This window comes from Musca domestica, unplaced genomic scaffold (assembly GCF_030504385.1).
Source record: "Musca domestica strain aabys unplaced genomic scaffold, Musca_domestica.polishedcontigs.V.1.1 1, whole genome shotgun sequence".
NCBI lineage: Eukaryota > Metazoa > Arthropoda > Insecta > Diptera > Muscidae > Musca > Musca domestica.
This window is the reverse complement of record NW_026712114.1, coordinates 1,238,704-1,257,506: the sequence shown is the minus strand read 5'-3', so window position 1 is coordinate 1,257,506 and position 18,803 is coordinate 1,238,704. Positions and strand designations below refer to the sequence as shown.

Genomic DNA, 18,803 nt, shown 5'->3' with positions numbered 1-18,803 from the left:
TCTCCAAACTCGATCTAAATTTGACAATAATATTACGATGTAACAAATTTGGCCTAAATCGGATACTTCATTCGAGAGTTATCGTACGCACCAGCCAGACCGACAGACGGGCGGATGGACGGACGTACATAGCTTGATCGACTTAGCTCGGCGAGTTAGGAAGATTCATATATAGTTTCATTTGTCGGGGATCAATATTTCGAGGTTCTATATAATTTTTGGGCCAATCAAACTTACAATAACCCCAACACATAGTGCTGTATGTAATAAAAATATGTCCAACATAATTTTCTTAACAGCTATTGAACCTTTGTATGTGGTTCATTCTGAGATTTAAAGTGAAATTTTGTGTAGAATATTTCTTCTTTTGGCACTTTCTGCCTAAAATGAACTTTAATGTTATTTTCTGGCGTCAACTCGAAAAATTTCTAGGAAAAACTTGTAAAAATATTAGGAAATATTTTTTTGGCAGCATTGATGCAAATATATCCTTGATATTTATACGAAATGGAGATTTATTTTCTATGGTGACTTATACTGACATTTGATGAAGAATATTTTGGTATCTTACGCCATTCTTCTATAATGATGCTTTGTAGGAATATTTTGCATAAATTCACAAAAAGAACGGCTTTAGCCCTAAAATGTGCTTTTAATATATATGTATGCATTTCTGGCGTTAAGGTAAGATTTAGAGTTTAGATGTGTTCTGGGACCTATTGTAAAATTTCATTGCAAAACATTTTGTAGAATATTTCCACTTGCTCTGAAGCCGTTGAAAGAAAGTTTTTAATCATATTGTGAACAAAAGGACTAAAAATACCCCATTGGTGACTCCCTTCAGGGTTAATTTTTACCAAAATAATCTCCGAACCATTGATGATTTTTAATAGCCACTAAAAAATTAAAACACATTTTTTTTTGTTTTCTTAATACTTTTTTTTATTTATTTTTATTAATATTTTCTTTAATATGTATAATAATATTTATTTTTCCGTTTTAAATTAAATTAAAATTGTTTATGTTTGTGTTGTTGTTGTTACTTTTTTTTGTATTTATACATTTTTAATGAGTTGGTTTACGTTTTGTTGTATTTTATTTTATTTGTTTTGTATTGCGCTTTTCAAAGGGCTTGAGGAAATTATATAAATTGCTGTTGTTGTTGTTGCTATTTTGTTATCATTATAATAATAATGTTTTGTTAATGATCGAGTTTTAGAATAAATGAAAAATGTAGATGAATATTCAAGAGGAGTTCCATTTTTTTTTTGTTTTTGATGATAAATTCTTCTGCAAATATTTTATTTATTTTCTTTTTACTTTATTTAGTTTAATATTTTTTGTGGTTGTTGTTGTTTTAATAATACAATACAATTATGATGTTGTTGTTTTGTTTAATAATAATTATAATAAAAATTATAAAGAAAAAAAATACATTGATAAGAGTTGTAATAATATTTTAAGATAGCAAAAAGTTGATAAATATAGCCCATAGTAGCAGTAGAATTAGAAGGGAAAATTATATAAACGATAGGTAAATAAAAAAAATACTATAAACTAATGTTAAAAAATTACAACTTATGAACATTTACATAGGTAGAGGGAGGAAGGGGTGGTAATAGATGTTGAATGGATAGATCTGTAACACATAATTATTAACTAAGGTGGTATTTAAAAAAAGGAAGAACTTTTGATTGGATATTTTTTTTTTTTGGGAGGGGATTGGAAGTATGAAAATAATTATAGCAAATAAATTGTAATCACTTTGTGTATTAAGAAAAAAATAATAATAATAATAATTATAGAATTTCGTTAAATAAAAAATATATGCATTGTTAAATTAAAAAAAAAAACACAAGAAAATTAAATTTTCTTTAAAAAAAAATAAAATAACTCAAAAATTAAAATAAAAAAATAATCATAACAAAATAAATGTAATTAAGTTGGTTGGTTGTTTTTAATATATTTTAATTGTTTATTATAAATTAAGGGGGGTATATTTTGAAAAGGAAGAAGTTTCTAAAGAAAAGGAAGAAATTTATTTTATTTTCGTTTTTCAAATTAAAACCAAAAAAATGTATTTAAACATTTGTACTTAATAAACAAAAGTACATTAATTGTTTAACTATTTGGGTGTAGGATGTTGTTTTTGCTTTTCATTTTTGATTTATGAAGGCCTTATTCTTTCCAATTTTCTGTCTAAGTTGTTATTTTAATGCATTGCAAAATATACAAATAGATGGAATCGAAAAGAACTGAGTTAGCAGGCATTACTAGCCTGTTTTTCTTTATTCTACTCCACTCTTAGAAAACATAGCCACATGGTGGTTGAGTATTGCAAATGGCGAAACATTAAAAGCGTAATTTGGTGCCTGTTATTTTTGGTCTGTGTAACATTACCATGCTGACATAATGTTGACATACTGCTAGAAAAATATTTCGATGATTCTTGAAACTTTTTATTGCATATGGAAGTTGTGATCAAGAAAAATCTTAAATTGACACCATAAAGGGTCCCTTAATAAAAGGGATTGATTGTTATAACCCTTTTAGGGCCCACCTTTTTAGGGTCCCTTGATGGAAAATGACTATTGTTCCAATTTCGGAAAAAAACTAACATTTTCCTAAATCCTTCCAAAAATCATACAGACAAACCTGATAGTTGAAAGAAAATCATTTCTTCAATTGAGGGTGGTATTGGAAACCGTGAGACATTGAAATCCTAACTTGATGCCTTTTATTGGATATAATTTTTATTTGGATCCTGCTTATAGGTGGAAGGTGGTTCTTGATTACCACAAAAGTTTTTATTGCATGTGAAAATTGAGATAAGGAAAAATCTAAAATTGATGCCATAAAAGTCCATTTGAATGAAAAATTGGGATTTGCGAAAGGACAAGTTATGTGATCTGTAATCATTTTGCAATTTCGGTGCCTTTTGGAGAATTTACGATATGGATATGGACAGGTTATACTCTAGATTTTGCCCCAGTCATTATTCTTCCAATTTCGGAAATAGTCCAAGATTTTTATAGATCCTTCTATAATATTTACTAACGAAAGGAGTTCCCTGCCGTTCCTGATAGTTGCTACAAAAACCAGATTTTTAATTGGGCACATCATAATTAGTTTCAAGGGTTATTTCTGAAATATATATCTACAGACCAGAAGTTGGGATATAACTCAGATTGAAATATCGAATATTGGTCTTTAATTTTGAGAAACAATTTTTTTAAATTGATTCAAATAGGACTCACTATCTTTTCATGTGGACTCATTAAGATTTGTTGGGTTCCAGGGTTGTACCGATTGAATAGACGGTTAAACCACCAATAAGCTATTAATTAGCGGCTTCAAAAACAAAAATCTCATCAAAGAAGGTACCACTTGGAAACCGGTTGCAAGGTATCAAAGGCCATCTGACCAGTAATCTCAAGGAAAAGAACAAGCAGCTTAGTAAGTCTGATCTTAGAATCGTGGTGGACATACTGACTGGTCACTGCAGTATCAGATTTTTGACCTCAAGATATGACAATATTGTTCCTAACTACAGTAGATTATGTGAAGATGAAGAAGAGCAGGTAGAGATGATTGCACATGGGCTATGTTATCCAACAAGAAGCTATTTGGCTAATGGTCTTCTAAGACATAGATCCCATTATCATTTACAAATTTATCCAAGCCATTCCCTGGCTAGGCAGACCAGCCTCCTAAAATAACAACACTTTTCTTTATAGATCTTTTCTTTTCCTTCTCGCCTCTATATCTCTTTTTCATTTCTTCCTCGAATGAACACAATGGACCAAAGGTCTCCGTGCGAAATAGTTGTCGAATTCATGTAGCTGGGCATCCTTAAACCAAACCAATATTTTCATTCATTTATAAAATCACTTCCCAAAATAAAATAAATCTCAGTACCTTCTCCCAAGCAGTTAATGTATCCTAAGGTTTTTCCCTTCATAGAACACCCAAAGTGGATATAGAAAAGTATTTACAAAATATGAATAAACCATCATATCGTCTTAACGATAATTGTTTGAAATTTTTAGAACAACAAAAAAATAACAACCAAAACGTAATGGAGAAAGAAAAAGGCCTTTCCATCATTTGTTGCATTTCCATGACACTTTTCTTTTTTCTGATAATTTTCATTTTTTTTTTTTTTTTGTAATATCAACTTGCTTGTTTTTCAGTATTTTACTTTGCATACTCAGTTTTGCTTGATTTGAGAGATTGTTTCTTCTCTTTGCTTTAATCTAACTCTTTGCTTTACTTCTTTAATGAATGACTTGAGCTTTATGTGTTTTTACTTTTGTTTTACAAAAGGGAAAATTCAGATATTTAGAATTCCCTTTTTTTTTGTTTACTGGGGAGTTTAGAGTGTTTGTGTGTATGTTGTGGGGGCAAAGGTGGACTTTGTTTATATAGAAAATATTTTACAAATATATGCTAAATATATATATAGTATGATTTGTTTTTATATATTAAATCTTCTTCCTTTTTTTTCTTCTTATATTGTTTAAATGTCGGTTTTCTTTTCATTCTTTTTTTTCTTTTCTTTTAATATATATATTGCAACAAAAAACATTTACAAAGCTTTTCTTGGATTTTATGTTTACTCTCTCATTATAATATATAGATATATAAGTGAGGGTTGTTTTGTATTGTATGTATTATGATAAAGTAGGGAGAGGAGGGAGAGTGATATTTTTTCTCCTTTTTGAGGATTTTTATGTTAGGAGCTTTGTTCTTAATTTTTAAAAAATAAAAATATATAAATACACAATTAAATTTCATTTCCTAAACGGCTAGTATCCAGGTTGTTTTCTATTTTCACTCTCTCTCTCGCGCTCTCTTAAAATACCATACAAAGTCTTTTTTCACATTGTTGTTTTTTTTCCAAAAACTATTCCCCATCATCTTGCTGTGTCTTTAGCTACCACAAATGAGTTTTGGGTCTATGTGGTTCCATCAAATAAAAATTGGTTTTGTCATTAGATTATCACTGGTGTTGTTGTTGTATTGTTCTTGATTGGTTGTTGTGTAGAAAAAGAATTGATTTTCTAGAAAAATCAAAAATTGTTTTAGAAAAAATATTTTGCAATTCTTTTTTTTGTTTTGTTTGGTTTGTTGTTCCAGTTACTAAACTATCCTAAAAAAAGAATTGTATAGCGTTATGGAGGAGTTTTTCTCGTCAACTAATTTACATAATTTAAAAATTAAATTAGCAAAATATTTTCTTATTGTTGTTGATCTTTTGTGTATACCATGAATGTCGTCTCATTGCAGCCTATAAATATGTGTTTGTTTTGTTTTTCTGGTGGCTTTTTTTATTCTAGGTTTTCAATTTTTGGATTTCTTCTTTCCATTTTCTTTTTCGTACAGCATTCCATTTCCATCTTTTGTTTAACTTTTTGTTTTTAATACTTATTACTTGTTGTCTTTTGTGTCTATAAGCATTTTGTTTTTTTCATAGAGTTGAGTTTGTTTTATAGACTATCATTTTGTTTTGTTACTTTTTTTTGTTTTGTTTTAAATCTTTGTCTAATCTATAAACTCGTGCTAGGCTGAGGCTTGATATCGTAGTAAACTGGAAAATAAATATTACAACACAGGAGGGGGATGTGTTTTCATATAGGCTTTTCCATGTTACTTCTTCATACATCATCTTTTAGATTTATCGCACTCTGGGAATAGTTCTGTAAGAAAGAGAGAATAAGGGAAAATGTAAATTGGAAATTCTGATAAATTAAAACAAATTGTTTCCCAAATGTGTTAAAATGTGACAATAGATAAAAAAAAATAAAATAAATTAATTTAATTGAAAATTTGCTAAATGGGAATGGACCCGGTATAATCCAGTGATTATTTTTGCAATTTTGGGAATAGTTAGAGTCCAGCAGATTATGAAAGTAGAGCAAAAAAGGAAGGCACATGTATCGGCGTTTTGGAACAGCTGGAAAGCTACCTAATTAGAGGGGGCAAATTCCCTCTCTCTCTTTCTCTCTCTTCGCCACTTTTGGACATTTTCGGATTAAGATTCCTAGGAACCTGGGTTTCGATTCAGTCGCTTCTTAACTTTTCGAACCATTTCTGCTGATGTTGCTGTTTTCTTCCGTCCACTTCCTTGACGTCGGGCTACGCTACCAGTATCACGGCAACGAGCGATGGTACGAGTCACAAAAGATTTTTTCACATTTAAATGCTGGAGTGCTCTAACGATAGCCACTTATGGTTTTCCAGCCAAATATAAAGAAATCTCACTATCACGCTTGAATTCCATTGATATTGATATTTTGCGCAATATTGAATCAAATATTTCTTGGATATATTATGGAAATAGAGATTTTGTTTCTTTGAGGACTTATAGTGAAATTTAATGCAGAATATTTTTGTCTTTGGCGCCATCCTTCGAAAACGATGCTTTGTAGGAGAAATTAGCATAAACTCACACGAAGTACTGCTTTTTACTCTAAAATTATTTTTTAATATTTTTGACTTCCAGGCGTCTAGTTGAAATTTAGATTTTATGTATTTTGGGATTAATAGTAGAATTTTGTGATACATATTTGGCTTCTTCCGATCCCGTTCAAATGAAATTTTTAACAATATTTTGAAAAAGGGACGAAAAATAACCCTTTGGAGAATTGATTGAGGGTTTGAGTTTTTGATAAAAATAATCCTCGTGTTGTTATCAGTAATATGGGCTAAGATACCACATATCTCAAATGCTAGGACTCCAAGGAATCTTCATCCGAAAACTTCAAAAATGTTGAAAAACAAAGAGGCAACTCCATATCGGTTACTTTGCGCTTGTAAACTTTCAAAACGCCGATAAATGTGTCTTCTATTTTCAACTCTACTTTCATAATCTTCAGGAGGTTTCCTGTAATTTTTAAAAATTTTGAATTTTATCGCACAAGATTATTCACAATCCTAAAAAAATATATAATCTTTTGTCACATTAATACCCATAAAAACTTTTGAAAAAATTTGTCCCACACTACTTACCTTGGTGATTGCACTCTTTTCTTGGGAGTATTTGGAGCCGTCACAGCTACCCTTGAGTTGGGGGTACGGGCCCTGGACGCTGAACCGCCGCCACCGGGCGTTGTTGGTGTTGATGGTGATGACAGGGTTGCTGCAGCAGCACTTGTTGACGATGGTGGTGTCGCTGTCATGCTATAACGTTTCGGTGGCTGTAGACGTGATGGTGAACGTGTTGTCTTGGTGGCATCCGCTTGATTTGTTATTCTAGCAATTTGTGGAGAAATACGTGGAGGTTTAGGTATTTTAGTATTTACAGTGACATTTTTATGAATTGTTGTTGTTGGAGGAGGAGTAGTTGTAGTTGTTGTTGTATTATTATCAGTCATTGTTGTATGATGATTATACATATCAGTTCTTCTACAGTTGTGAATACATTTATATGTATGTACAGATGTGTTGAGAGAGATGTATATTTTACAGGAAAAAAAAAACAACAACATGCAATTGTTTGTTTTTGTTTTCAAGGGTAGAGTTGAGTAGATATATACGTGGGGGAAATATGTATTAAACCAAAATTTAAAATATTTTATGATAGTTTTTTATATATATACATAAAAACCAAAACAAAAATTTTAAACCCATAACAGGAATACACAGGCAGGCATATTGTGGTGTTGCGTGGGAGGAGAGGATCAAATGGTGCGTTGGGTAGATAGATTGTTTTTTTGTTTTTGACAAATACATGAAAAAATAATAAGAAATAAAAATAAATAAATAAAATTAGCAAAAATATTCACCAAAAGAAATTTAGTTAATAATAATAAAATATTGTTTTTTTATTGAGTTACACCAAAAATAAAAGTGAAAAATATTGGAATTTATTATTTATAATTAAATTTATGAATAATTATTTTTATTATTAAGCTATTATCCTACACTGACTAGTATAAAATCCAATGTATCAAAAATCAATGCATACTTTTAGGCGTAAATGCTTAATATTATTTAGATGGCAAGGATTGAATATCAAATACTATTATTTTCAGTAGTATTTTTTTCGATTTACTGAAAATTTTTGAGAAGAAAAAAATTAAAATATTTAAAAGATTTGTTTAAAGCTTTTTGTGACCATAGATTCTCAATTAAACTCTTTTAGAAAAAAGACTTTGGCCATGTCCTCCGTAAATAAAGTAATGTATGTAGGTCATCAAAGGGGTGCATCTCTAAAACGATTGTAAATATTTGATAATTTCTAGATTTTTTGGGGGAGAAAAAACTTTACAGGTCACCGGTAAATAAAACCCCCTCGGGCCACAGACGTTTCCAACATGGATAACTGGTGTCTTATCCAAGTTGTAGTATCCTAATTTTGAAACGCTGTATTGTTTTTCAGGCGACGATTTTTACAATCAAGAAGGTATCTGAAATGGTAAACGAAATATCACTCTTACGATAGCAGGACCAGTGACTATATATGTCGGTAATCAGACAGCTCTTGAAGGTATCTAGTCAAGTAACAATTTATCGAATGCTATTCTTGATTTCATAAAAGTCCTCCTGAAAATACGTGATCTCTTTAAGATTTGTTGGATTCCAGGACCATAGTAACATATTGAGGAATGAAATGACAGATGAATTAGATCGAAGTAGTTCCTAGTAAATGATCGAGATAGTTCCTAATAGATGGTCGAGATAGTTCCTAATAGATGGTCGAGGTAGTTCCAAGTAGAGAGCCAGCGATAAGCTATTTTGTCAGCAGCTTAAAAAATTCTCTCATCCAAGAAGCTAGTAGAAGATGGCACATCTAAACCAATTGCAAAATATCTGAGGCCATTTGAACGAAAATCCCGAGAAGAATAACGGGCATCCTTCTATCGCTTAGCAGGTCTACTCTAACAATCGACGAAGAAATATTGACTGGCCAGTGCAGTATCACATTGATCAGCTGATTGAGTAATCATCATCAAGCCACCGATAAACTATCATGTCAACTGCTTCAAAAAGTGTTTGATCAAGTAAGCTGGTAGAGGATAACACTTAGAAACCGGTTGCAGACTGTCGAAGGCCATATGGCCGGAAATATCGAGGAAAAGAATACGCTCCCTTTTATCGCATAGCAGGTCTGGTCTAAGAATCGGGGCAGACATAATGACTGACCAGTCCAGTATCAGATTTATCTGCTGATTGATGCACTTAGAAACCAGTTGCAGGGTATCTAAGGCCATTTGGCCGAAATTCCAAGAAGAATAAAATGATCCCTTAACAGGTCTGATCTAAGAATCGACCGTCAAGCCACCAATAAGCTGATTGATGAGACCGAAAAGCTACCAACAAGTCAGCTACTCAAAAAATTGATCAGATTGATCTTCTGATCAGATCAAATTGATCTTCTGATTGATGCACTTAGAAATCGGCTGCAGGGTATCTAAGGCCATTTGGCCGAAATTCTGAGAAGAATAATAGGATCCTTTAACAGGTCTGATCTAAGAATCGACGAGGGCATATAGAATGCTGATTGATGAGACCGCCAGGCCACCAATAAGCTGATTGATGTCTCATCTCATAAAGCTACCAACAAGTTAGCTGCTTCAAAAATTCTCCCATCGAAGACGCTGGTAGAGTATGGTCATTAGATACCGGTTACAGGCAATTTAAGGTCATCTGTCCTGAAATTTCGAGAAGATGAATAGTCTCTGACCTCAAAATTGAATAGCCGTGGTCCTGGCTACTTAAGAAGATGTATAGACGATTAAACACCTGTTATGCAGATGTAATGTCATGTTATCAAAAGGAATCGTAGACAATTTGGTAGATGGGAGATGGAAATGTGAACGTTCTTCTCGGACATACATCACCCCTCTAAATATTTTTCTCTCTCGAAATTCTTTCTAAAATATATACGTAAATATAACACCTTTCATAGGTTTTCTATACATAAAAATATTTCAAAGACAGGTGGCATTTAAAGACTCTTTACAGATAAAAAAATCTCTCGAGGTCTTCTATGGACAAAATAACTTCTAAAAATGTCTTCTATGGATGCAAGGCAGTCTATTGGGGACATGTTCTTAAGGAATACTTTAGAACGGATTCCACTTAAAAAGAATTTAAAATTACACGACCTAATAAAATCATTTGAGCTCTCTTAAAACTGACATTTAAATTCAAAAACATTTCGAAACTGTCTAATCTTCCAATATTTTTCACTTCCGTGTTTTGGTTCCACATTTAAACCAATTTACAAAACTACCGGACAATACTACAATTTAACAAAATAACTACACAAATATAAACGTATATATTTTAACAAAAATATATTATATAACACATGTTGCCAACTTACTTTCCAGCTGGATAGCTCACAGGACGAGGTATACGTGATTTTGTGGCTGCTGTTGCCGCAGCAGCAGCGGCATTGGCTGCCGCCTGAGCTGATGTGGGCGTTGAACCGCCACTCTTTGTTTGTTCCGCATTGGCCAATTCTTTGAGCATACTCGAATCCTTGCTAATCAGTTCCCATTGTATCTGGAGACGTTTAAAGCGATTACTTTCCGATTTGCGTTTCTCCTGCTCATCACGTTGTGAGCAGCGACGTGGAGCTGCAGCAACAGTTGTTTGAGTTGTTGTGGTTGCGTTATTTTGCAAACGTAATGCGGCCGGATTTTGTGGTACACCACCAGTTGTGGCCATTGAAATATTCGGTGAATTGGGTGGGGTTGAAAACCTTTGTCTTGCCTCTGGTGGCTGCATTTGCATTACATTGGCGGCATTCTGCTCTTGGGCCTCTTTATCGTTGAATGAGACCTTCTTTTGTTGACTCAATGCCCTCGATACCTCCTTCTTTAAGGCAGCTGCATCATATTGAATTTCTGGTTCGGAAGACTCTAATATTGCTGCAATCTCGGCATAATACTTAAGCTCATTGCGTGGCAAGGATGAGAGGAAATTCTCAGCCCGCACACGGGCATCCAGATCTTTGCGTGACAAACGTTCACTGCGTGGCTGGGGACTGGCGTAGAGCTCACAACCGGCTGGTTCTTCTTCGAAAACTTCCGCCAATTCCTCGGCAGAACCAATGTGATAATGATGGGGTGGTTCTTGCAGAGAACGTCTCTTCTCCAACTTGGCCTGTTTGCTGTCTTGCTCTATCATGGAATTACGTTTATTTCTCACCGCTGAAGAACTCTTGCGCAAAATGCCTCTGGGCATTGGCACGGGCGTTGATTGCACCTTTGGACTCATTTCCACACCCGAATCCATGCGTTGCTGTTCATATTGGTAAACATACATTTGTTTCAGATGATTATCGCCGCTACCCGAACTGGCATCGAATTCCGAATCTGTGAGCATGGTGGATGAACCACGATAGCCCGACGAGGGCTGTTGATTAGAACCAGAACTGGACGAAGCACCACCAGCTGTTGCCTCGGCCTGGTGGCCAGTGTGTTGTTGCTGGTCACGCTGCTGAAAGTATTGATTGCAATCGCAAATGTGGGGTCTATTGCGTCTGACGGGCGGAGTTAGACAGAACAATGGTTTCTGGGCCAATTCAGCCTCCAACTGGCTGAGAATTCCGTCAACTTGTGGAATGTGTTTTAGTCTACGCCTGTAATCACCCGGCAACAGGGTGACCAACGAATGCCAGTCTTGTATGTGCTTGTAGTCCATTGTCTTGAGTATTTCATCTTCATCACTGCCAGCCATGAGGCTGAAACGTTTCTTCAGGGAAGCACATGACGATGAGGCGCTGCCAATGGAGTTCTTGTAGTTGAAGGGTGAGAAAATGACATCCGGTGTGGCTGAGGTCTTGACGAAACCCAAATCGGGCAGAGCATAATTCGGATAGATCACATAGATGGGCGCCTGTCTCTCCTCACCCAGATTATTGAGTTTTTCCAAAAATGAAGGTGGCACACAACGGAAACGATCACTTAAGCTGCTACGTGTACTTAGACTGCCGCAGGAGGTTTGCATGGAACGGGTTATCATTTCCGAGCTGGATGCATTCGATATGGGCCGGGAGGCATCGCGACTTCGGCGCTGTTTGTTGCGCTCAGCTTTGGCAGATGATGAGGCTGATGAGGATGAGGCTTCTTGACCCGATGACAAATGGATTTGGGTCATTTGTTCCGAGGTATTATCCGATGATAGGAGACTAGCAGTGGAGTTGTTGTTGTTGCCGGAATTGTGATGTTGAGTGGCCAAGTGGTTTAGAGCGGGATTGCGCAGAGGCATGCTACGTCTGCGGTGTGCTGGTGAGTTTGTGGCCGTCAATGAACCCGTTGAACTGGAGCTGGGCTCCTCATCGTAGAACAGTGAAGAGCGGCGCTGTTGTTGTTGCTGCTGCTGTTTTTTGGGTGTAGACGATGAGGCATCCATTTGGAATGTTAAAGCCGAGGCATCGGCCACCTCCTCCTCGTCATGTCTACTAAGGGCAGATCCCTTACCCGAGTCATTCATGCTCTTCTTGCGCAAACGCTGCTCCAGCGAAGAACTTGTGCTTGAGTTGGCCGCATCACTGGATGGCCAACAGCCCGAGGACACATCCATGCAGGTGTGAGCACTTGGTTGATCTTCCAAAGAACAATTTGTGCTTTTTTGTTTGATAAACAATTTGACTAGATTGAATGCTGGTGGATTCGAGGAACCCGACGAAGTAGAACCTGAAATGTGAGCCTTGTTCGAGTGATGAGACGTTAGGGTGGCAGAACCATTGTTACTGGCCATGGAGGTTGAGTGATGGTTGGTACCGGCACCACTGCTGTGGCTGCTGCCACCACAACAACACCTATGTTTATTGTGTTTCTGTTGCTGATGATGATGGTGCGAACCACTGGACTGTTGCTGCTGCAGCTGCTGCTGTTGCGCTAAATCATTTAACCGCTCATCAATGGACGCTGCTGTGGAATTGGCTGTAATGGGTATCTGGCACATGGGCAATAAATTGCGACATTTCAAATTTGCCTCCATATTGGAGGTACTGATCGCCTGTGAGACATTCAATGGTTGTTTCACTTCCAGCTGCTGCTGGTGCTGATGCTGTAGAGGATGTATCTGAGTTTGACTCAAAATCATTACCTCTTGACTGTCGTCACGTAAATTGGGCAAACTACTGCTCTTGCGTACACCGCTAATGGCATTGGTCAGCTGCTGTAGGGCCGGTCGACTTATGATAATGGCATCGGGAGCATTGTTATTGTTGCCCGATGGATATCTATGCGCAGGAGAAGAGAGTAAAGCATATAGACTTTAGTAGTGCCCATCCCCGAAAGAAAAAATATCGACAACATTTACATGGTAAGTGTGTGTGGTTGTTTACGTGTTTTGGGTTGGGGGCGGGGGGAAACAATTATCATCATGTTGGTGGTTGTTTGGGAGTTTGAGATATTTGTTTCAGATGGTTGGGTTGTTGGGGTTGATTGGTAGTATAATTTTCGGTTACGAAGAGAGTGGGAAGAAAATAAGAAAAGAAAAACAAATTAGGATTAACATTTTATTATAATCGGTGTTTTTAAAGCAAAAAGTGTTTGTTGTTGTAAAATAAAGGGTGCAAAAAGGCGGAAAAAAAGCATTTTAAAATATCAAGTCAAATTTTAGAAAATTAAATTGATTTTAGGTCTTATCTAAATGCTTTCTTTTTCAATTTCTCTTGGAAATGAGGCTCCGGACAAGGTGGAGGTTTTTGGTTTTCTGCGATGATGGGCATGTTGGGGTTAAAAATTACAAAAGAAAATATTTGATTGTAAATTTTGACCAGAGGATGTATGGTAATCCAAATTTTCAGATTTAAAATCCCTATAAGGAACTTAGAGATTCAACAGGTATTTAACTTATTTTGTAAGTCCTATTTTGAAGAAGTATAGTCGATCTAGACCTGGCTCTCTTGCCGAAATTGAAATGATCACTTTTTTGAAAACTAAGTAATTCTAAGCCCCTCCTCATCGAAAAAATGCAATGCATTTAAATTTATTCAGCAATTTACCGGACAATTTCAATTCACATTGTTTCAATTTAAAAAAAAAATTGTCAACAACAAAAATCCTCATCTCTCATCCAATAAACGGTTGATGATGAAAGCAAAAACAAAAACAAAACAAAATAAATACATTTAAATTAAAGACAATTGAAATGACCTCTCCGCAACAAAAACAAGAACAACAACGTCAGTCGAAGACTGATAAAACTAAATTCATTTAAATGCTTTTTTCACTTTGGCTCATCTTTTATGATTTCGAAATATATTTTCAAACGGAAATTGAGTGCATAGACGTCATGAGCGTGGATGAAGGATGACTCAGAAGAAAGTCTTTGTTTTGTTTCCAAAGCAATTAAAAATTGAAAAAAGAACCTGAATTCATTCAAAATGATTGAAATGAAAAACGGAAATCAACAAAATGGCAAATAATAATTAGAGATTTATTCCAAATTGGAAAGGTAGATATCGTCATGCAGGTAGGTGGCGTAGGAGTGATATAGTCTTACTGTGTCTTGCTTGTGTGTTGATTTAGAAGCTTTTGCATCGTCTGTTCTTCTTACCTTTGCAATTGTGTTGTATGTGACTTTTGCAATTTGTTGCGCATATTACAGGGCTGTGGCTGTTCTGACCTTGACATAGAGACTTCCAGAGATTTACGCTTGACAATATCATCCAGATTGCTATGCAAATTGATGCAGTTCTGTTTGTTCTTCATGGCGATTTCATTGGGTTCTGGAAGGGAGAGAAGAGGCATAAATAAAAAGGTAATTAAAATATATCAAAGACGAAAAAATAGAGTTCGACCGAAAGGTTCTTCTACTCTTCTATGGCTAGAAGCGCTGCTGCTACTCTTCTATGGCTAGAAGAGCTGCTGCTACTCTTCTATGGATAGAAGAGCTGCTGCTACTCTCCTATGGCTAGAAGAGTTGCTGCTACTCTCCTATGGCTAGAAGAGCTGCTGCTACTCTTCTATGGCTAGAAGAGCTGCTACTCTTCTATGGCTAGAAGAGCTGCTACTCTATGGCTCTTCTAGCCATTGCTGCTACTCTAGAGCTGCTGCTGCTCTTCTATGGATAGAAGAGCTGCTGCTACTCTTCTATGGATAGAAGAGCTGCTGCTACTCTTCTATGGCTAGAAGAGCTGCTGCTACTCTTCTATGGCTAGAAGAACTACTACTCTTCTATGGATGGAAGAGCTTCCACTCTTATATGGATAGAAGAGCTGCTACTCTTCTATGACAAGAAGAGCTGCTGCTAGTCGTTTATGCCGAGGAGAGCTGCTACTCTCCTATGACTTGAAGAGCTGCTGTTACTCTTCTATGACCAGAAGAGCTGCTCCTACTCTTCTGAGACCCTCCCCTCCCTGATCGAACTCTACTTTTAAATTCCATTTCATCCAACTCACCATAAAAACTTTCATCCGAGTATAGGACACTACCCTCAAACGCTATGGTATAGTTATCCTTATTTGCCTTACATGTCAGTATTATATCACCATCATCCGGATAGCCATCCATGTCGAGAGAATCCACCGATATGTGCGATTCTTTGACGGGTGAAAATAACAATTCCGATTTACAAAATGAATTATCAATCAAATCATTTGTGGATGTTGTTGACGTCTGTGACATGGTTTGAGCTGCAGCCATTTGTTGTTGCATTTGTTGTGCTGTCATATTTTGTGATGACATAAAGTGATGTTGTTGATGCTGCTGCTGTTGCATCAGCAGTGATTGCTGCAAACGATTACCGCCTAGACTCTTACAATACGAGGGCAATTGTGAGAGCAAGGAGTGTATGTCCTCGGCCCGAAAACTCTCCATGTCCACTTCGGCCAGATTGGCATCCAGATTCTTGGCCAAATCTTCATAGATGAGATCACCCAAACCGTTGTACGAGGCCGACAGCGAGGAGAGCACACTGCGTTGCATGCCACCACAGCCATCTCTGTAGCCGTAGTCCAAGAACCACTGGTAATCAGAATTATCATGAGTAAAATCGTGGGACGAAGCCAACGAACAAGTTAAATTGTTGCCCATATAAGCATTACCGACCCCGACACCAACACCACCACCACTACAAGCATTGTTTAAACCACTACTAACGTTGTTATGCGTATAACCTACCAATTGTTGTTGGGCCTGATTGGGCAACATGTTGCTGGACGCCGACGAGTCGTAGGGCGGCAGCATGTTGTTGCTGCGCGAGCCCGGCGTTGTGGCATTGCTGTTGTAGTCCGATTCCGGTGTTATTGCCGTTGCCATATTGTTCGATAGCTGTTGATTGTTGTTACCACAGTTGAGAAAATTCAAATCCGACTCGTCATAAAATACCGAAGAACTAGCAGTGTTCGTGTTGACCTGCTCATTCAAAATAATGCTACGCAGAGCGTTGTTGTAACGATCCAAATTGCTCAGAACAATGGCCACATTTTGTTTCAAACTCTCTTCGCTGAGCTCGTCATCGGTGGCACTGGCGCTGGCGTCCTTGCCTAGCAACAATTGTTGTTGCTGCTGTTGCAAATGTTGCTGCTGCGAGAGTAGATCATTCAAATGTTGCTGATACTGGGTGTGCGTTAGGAAGGGCAATTTACGGCGCTGTTGCAAGAGATGTTGCTGGCCACAGGTGATGCCGCCGGTAAAGGGTGAATTTTGTGGTGAATTAAATGGCTTGCGGTAATGCGTGGGGGAATGTGTTACTGATGATCCGTTCGATGAGGGTGAGCAAAGCACGTCATTCAATTTATTGTTGATATTTGCAGAAGAATTTATCGTCGTCGTCGTCGCGTTCGTTGCGTTTGTCGCTGATGGGGTGGTGGTGATTTGATTATTTTTACAGTTATTGATGAGCTGTTGTTTTAATGTTTGTGTGAATTGTTTGTTAAATTGTGCATTGAATGTGGTGTTGTGTGTGTTATTAGGATGATGATGTTGCTGTTGTTGTTGTGGTGTGGTGAAATTAGTTGTATGATTGTTGGCTAGATAATGATGATGGCGTGGTGAATTTTGAAGCGGCTGAGATGATAGATGATGAGATTTATTGTTGATGTCGTTGTTTGTGGAGAATTCTGTCATGCCACGATTGGATTTTTGTCCTGCAAGAAAAAGAAAATAGTCAAAATTAGTTGAATGTAAATTGTCTGTTTATAAAAGTGGAAATATTGAAGAAGAATCATTATCCATTATTGCTTCATTAATTCATATTTTTATGAATTAGAAATCACGGGTAATATTCCACATTGTGTAATTTATAATTTAGATTTCTGCTAGAAATTGAAATATTTTTAACGTAAATTAAAATTTAGTTCAGGGAAATATTACAAATGTTGCTGCAACATTAAAACAATTTGCCCCAATATTGAAAAACATTGTTGCAACATTATACACGTTGACTCCCCTCAAAGTACCTAAGCTAGAGAGGCGTCATTGTAAAGGATTTATTTGTTTATTTTTTAAATGTTGAATAAAAATTGGAAAAAACGTTGACGAAACATGTTTACCCAATATATCAAATGTATACTAAACATTTTAAAATGTAGCTTAAACATAAAAAAATGTTGCTTCAACATCATGAGGTGGTGCTACATCAACATTAAGAAATTTCAATTTTAAAAAAGTTCTTCATTGTTCGAAAAAAGGTTAAAACTATTTTCATTATAAGAGACAAGAAGCATTGTGGTATATAATATGGACTTAACATTTCCTAAATGCAGCTTCAATGTAAGAAAATGTTGCTCAACATTCAAAAATGGTACTCAACATTACAAACTATTTTTCAGCATTAGGAACTCCGTCATAAACATTAGGAAATATTACTTCACATTATTAAATGTTGCTTCAACATTAAGAAATGTATATTAAAAAAAAAAATTCTTCGTTTTCTGAAAGGAGGATAATATTCACTTGATAAGAAGAGAAATTAAAGCATAATTTTCCGAGCAGTTTAGCTCTCAATAGCCAGAAATAATGACTCAACATTTCCAAGTGTAGCGACAATATAAGGAAATGTTGACTCAACATTCCAACATTTAGTTTCAACATTACGAAATGTTAAATATTGGGAAATGTTGCTTCAACATTACGAAATTTTGCTTCAACATTCCAAAATGTTGCTTCAACATTACGAAATGTTTCGCTAGGAAATATTTTTTAAAATTATGAAATGCGTAATAAATATTGGGAAATGTTGCCTCAACATTCCAAAATGTTGCTTCAACATTACGAAATGTTTCACTAGGAAATATTTTTTAAAATTATGAAATGCGTTATAAATATTGGAAAAATGATGGGAAATGATGCTTCAACAATCCAAAATGTTGCTTTAACATTCCAAATTGTTGACCCAACATTCCAAAATGTTGTTTCAGCATTACGAAATGTTTAGTTAGGAAATATTTTATAAATTAGGAAAATGCGTAATAAATATTGGGAAATTTTGCTTCAACAATCCAAAATGTTGCTTCAACATTACGAAATGTTGCTTCAACATTTCAAAATGTTGCTTCAACATTAGAAATGTTTAGCTAGGAAATATTTTTTAAAGTTATGAAATGCGTGATAAATATTGGGAAATGTCGCTTCAACATTAAGAAATGTAGATTGTGAAAAAGTTCTTCGTTGTCTAAATTTCGAAATGTTTCGTTAGGAAATATTTTATAAAATTAGGAAATGTGTAATAAGTATTGGGAAATGTTGCTTCAACATTACGAAATGTTGATTCAACATTCCAAAATGTTGCTTCAACATTACAAAATGTTTCGCTAGAAAATATTTTTTTAAAATTAGGAAGTCGTGATAAATATTTGGAAATATTGCTTCAACATTATGAAAGGTTGCTTC

The 18,803-nt window shown here is 35.6% G+C and overlaps 1 protein-coding gene across 4 annotated transcripts in view; it reads right to left on the bottom strand.

Annotated features, from left to right (window-relative positions):
• Positions 1–1,043: 1,043 nt before the first annotated feature.
• LOC131806820 (homeobox protein 5-like) overlaps positions 1,044–18,803 on the bottom strand; it is a 29,577-nt gene continuing 11,817 nt past the window's right edge. Inside the window, exons 2-7 of one of the 4 annotated variants that reach the window (XM_059131673.1) lie at positions 16,092–17,059; positions 15,371–15,935; positions 14,527–14,698; positions 10,334–13,237; positions 7,012–7,407; positions 1,044–5,699 (exon numbers count right to left, since the gene is read on the bottom strand). In XM_059131673.1, the coding sequence (XP_058987656.1) occupies positions 5,678–5,699; positions 7,012–7,407; positions 10,334–13,237; positions 14,527–14,698; positions 15,371–15,935; positions 16,092–17,059 (5,027 nt within the window). In that variant the 3' untranslated portion in view covers positions 1,044–5,677. Of the gene's footprint in view, positions 5,700–7,011; positions 7,408–10,333; positions 13,238–14,526; positions 14,699–15,370; positions 17,060–18,803 lie in introns of all 4 variants that reach the window. The other 3 variants (XM_059131572.1, XM_059131640.1, XM_059131602.1) reach the window with 3 other exon arrangements.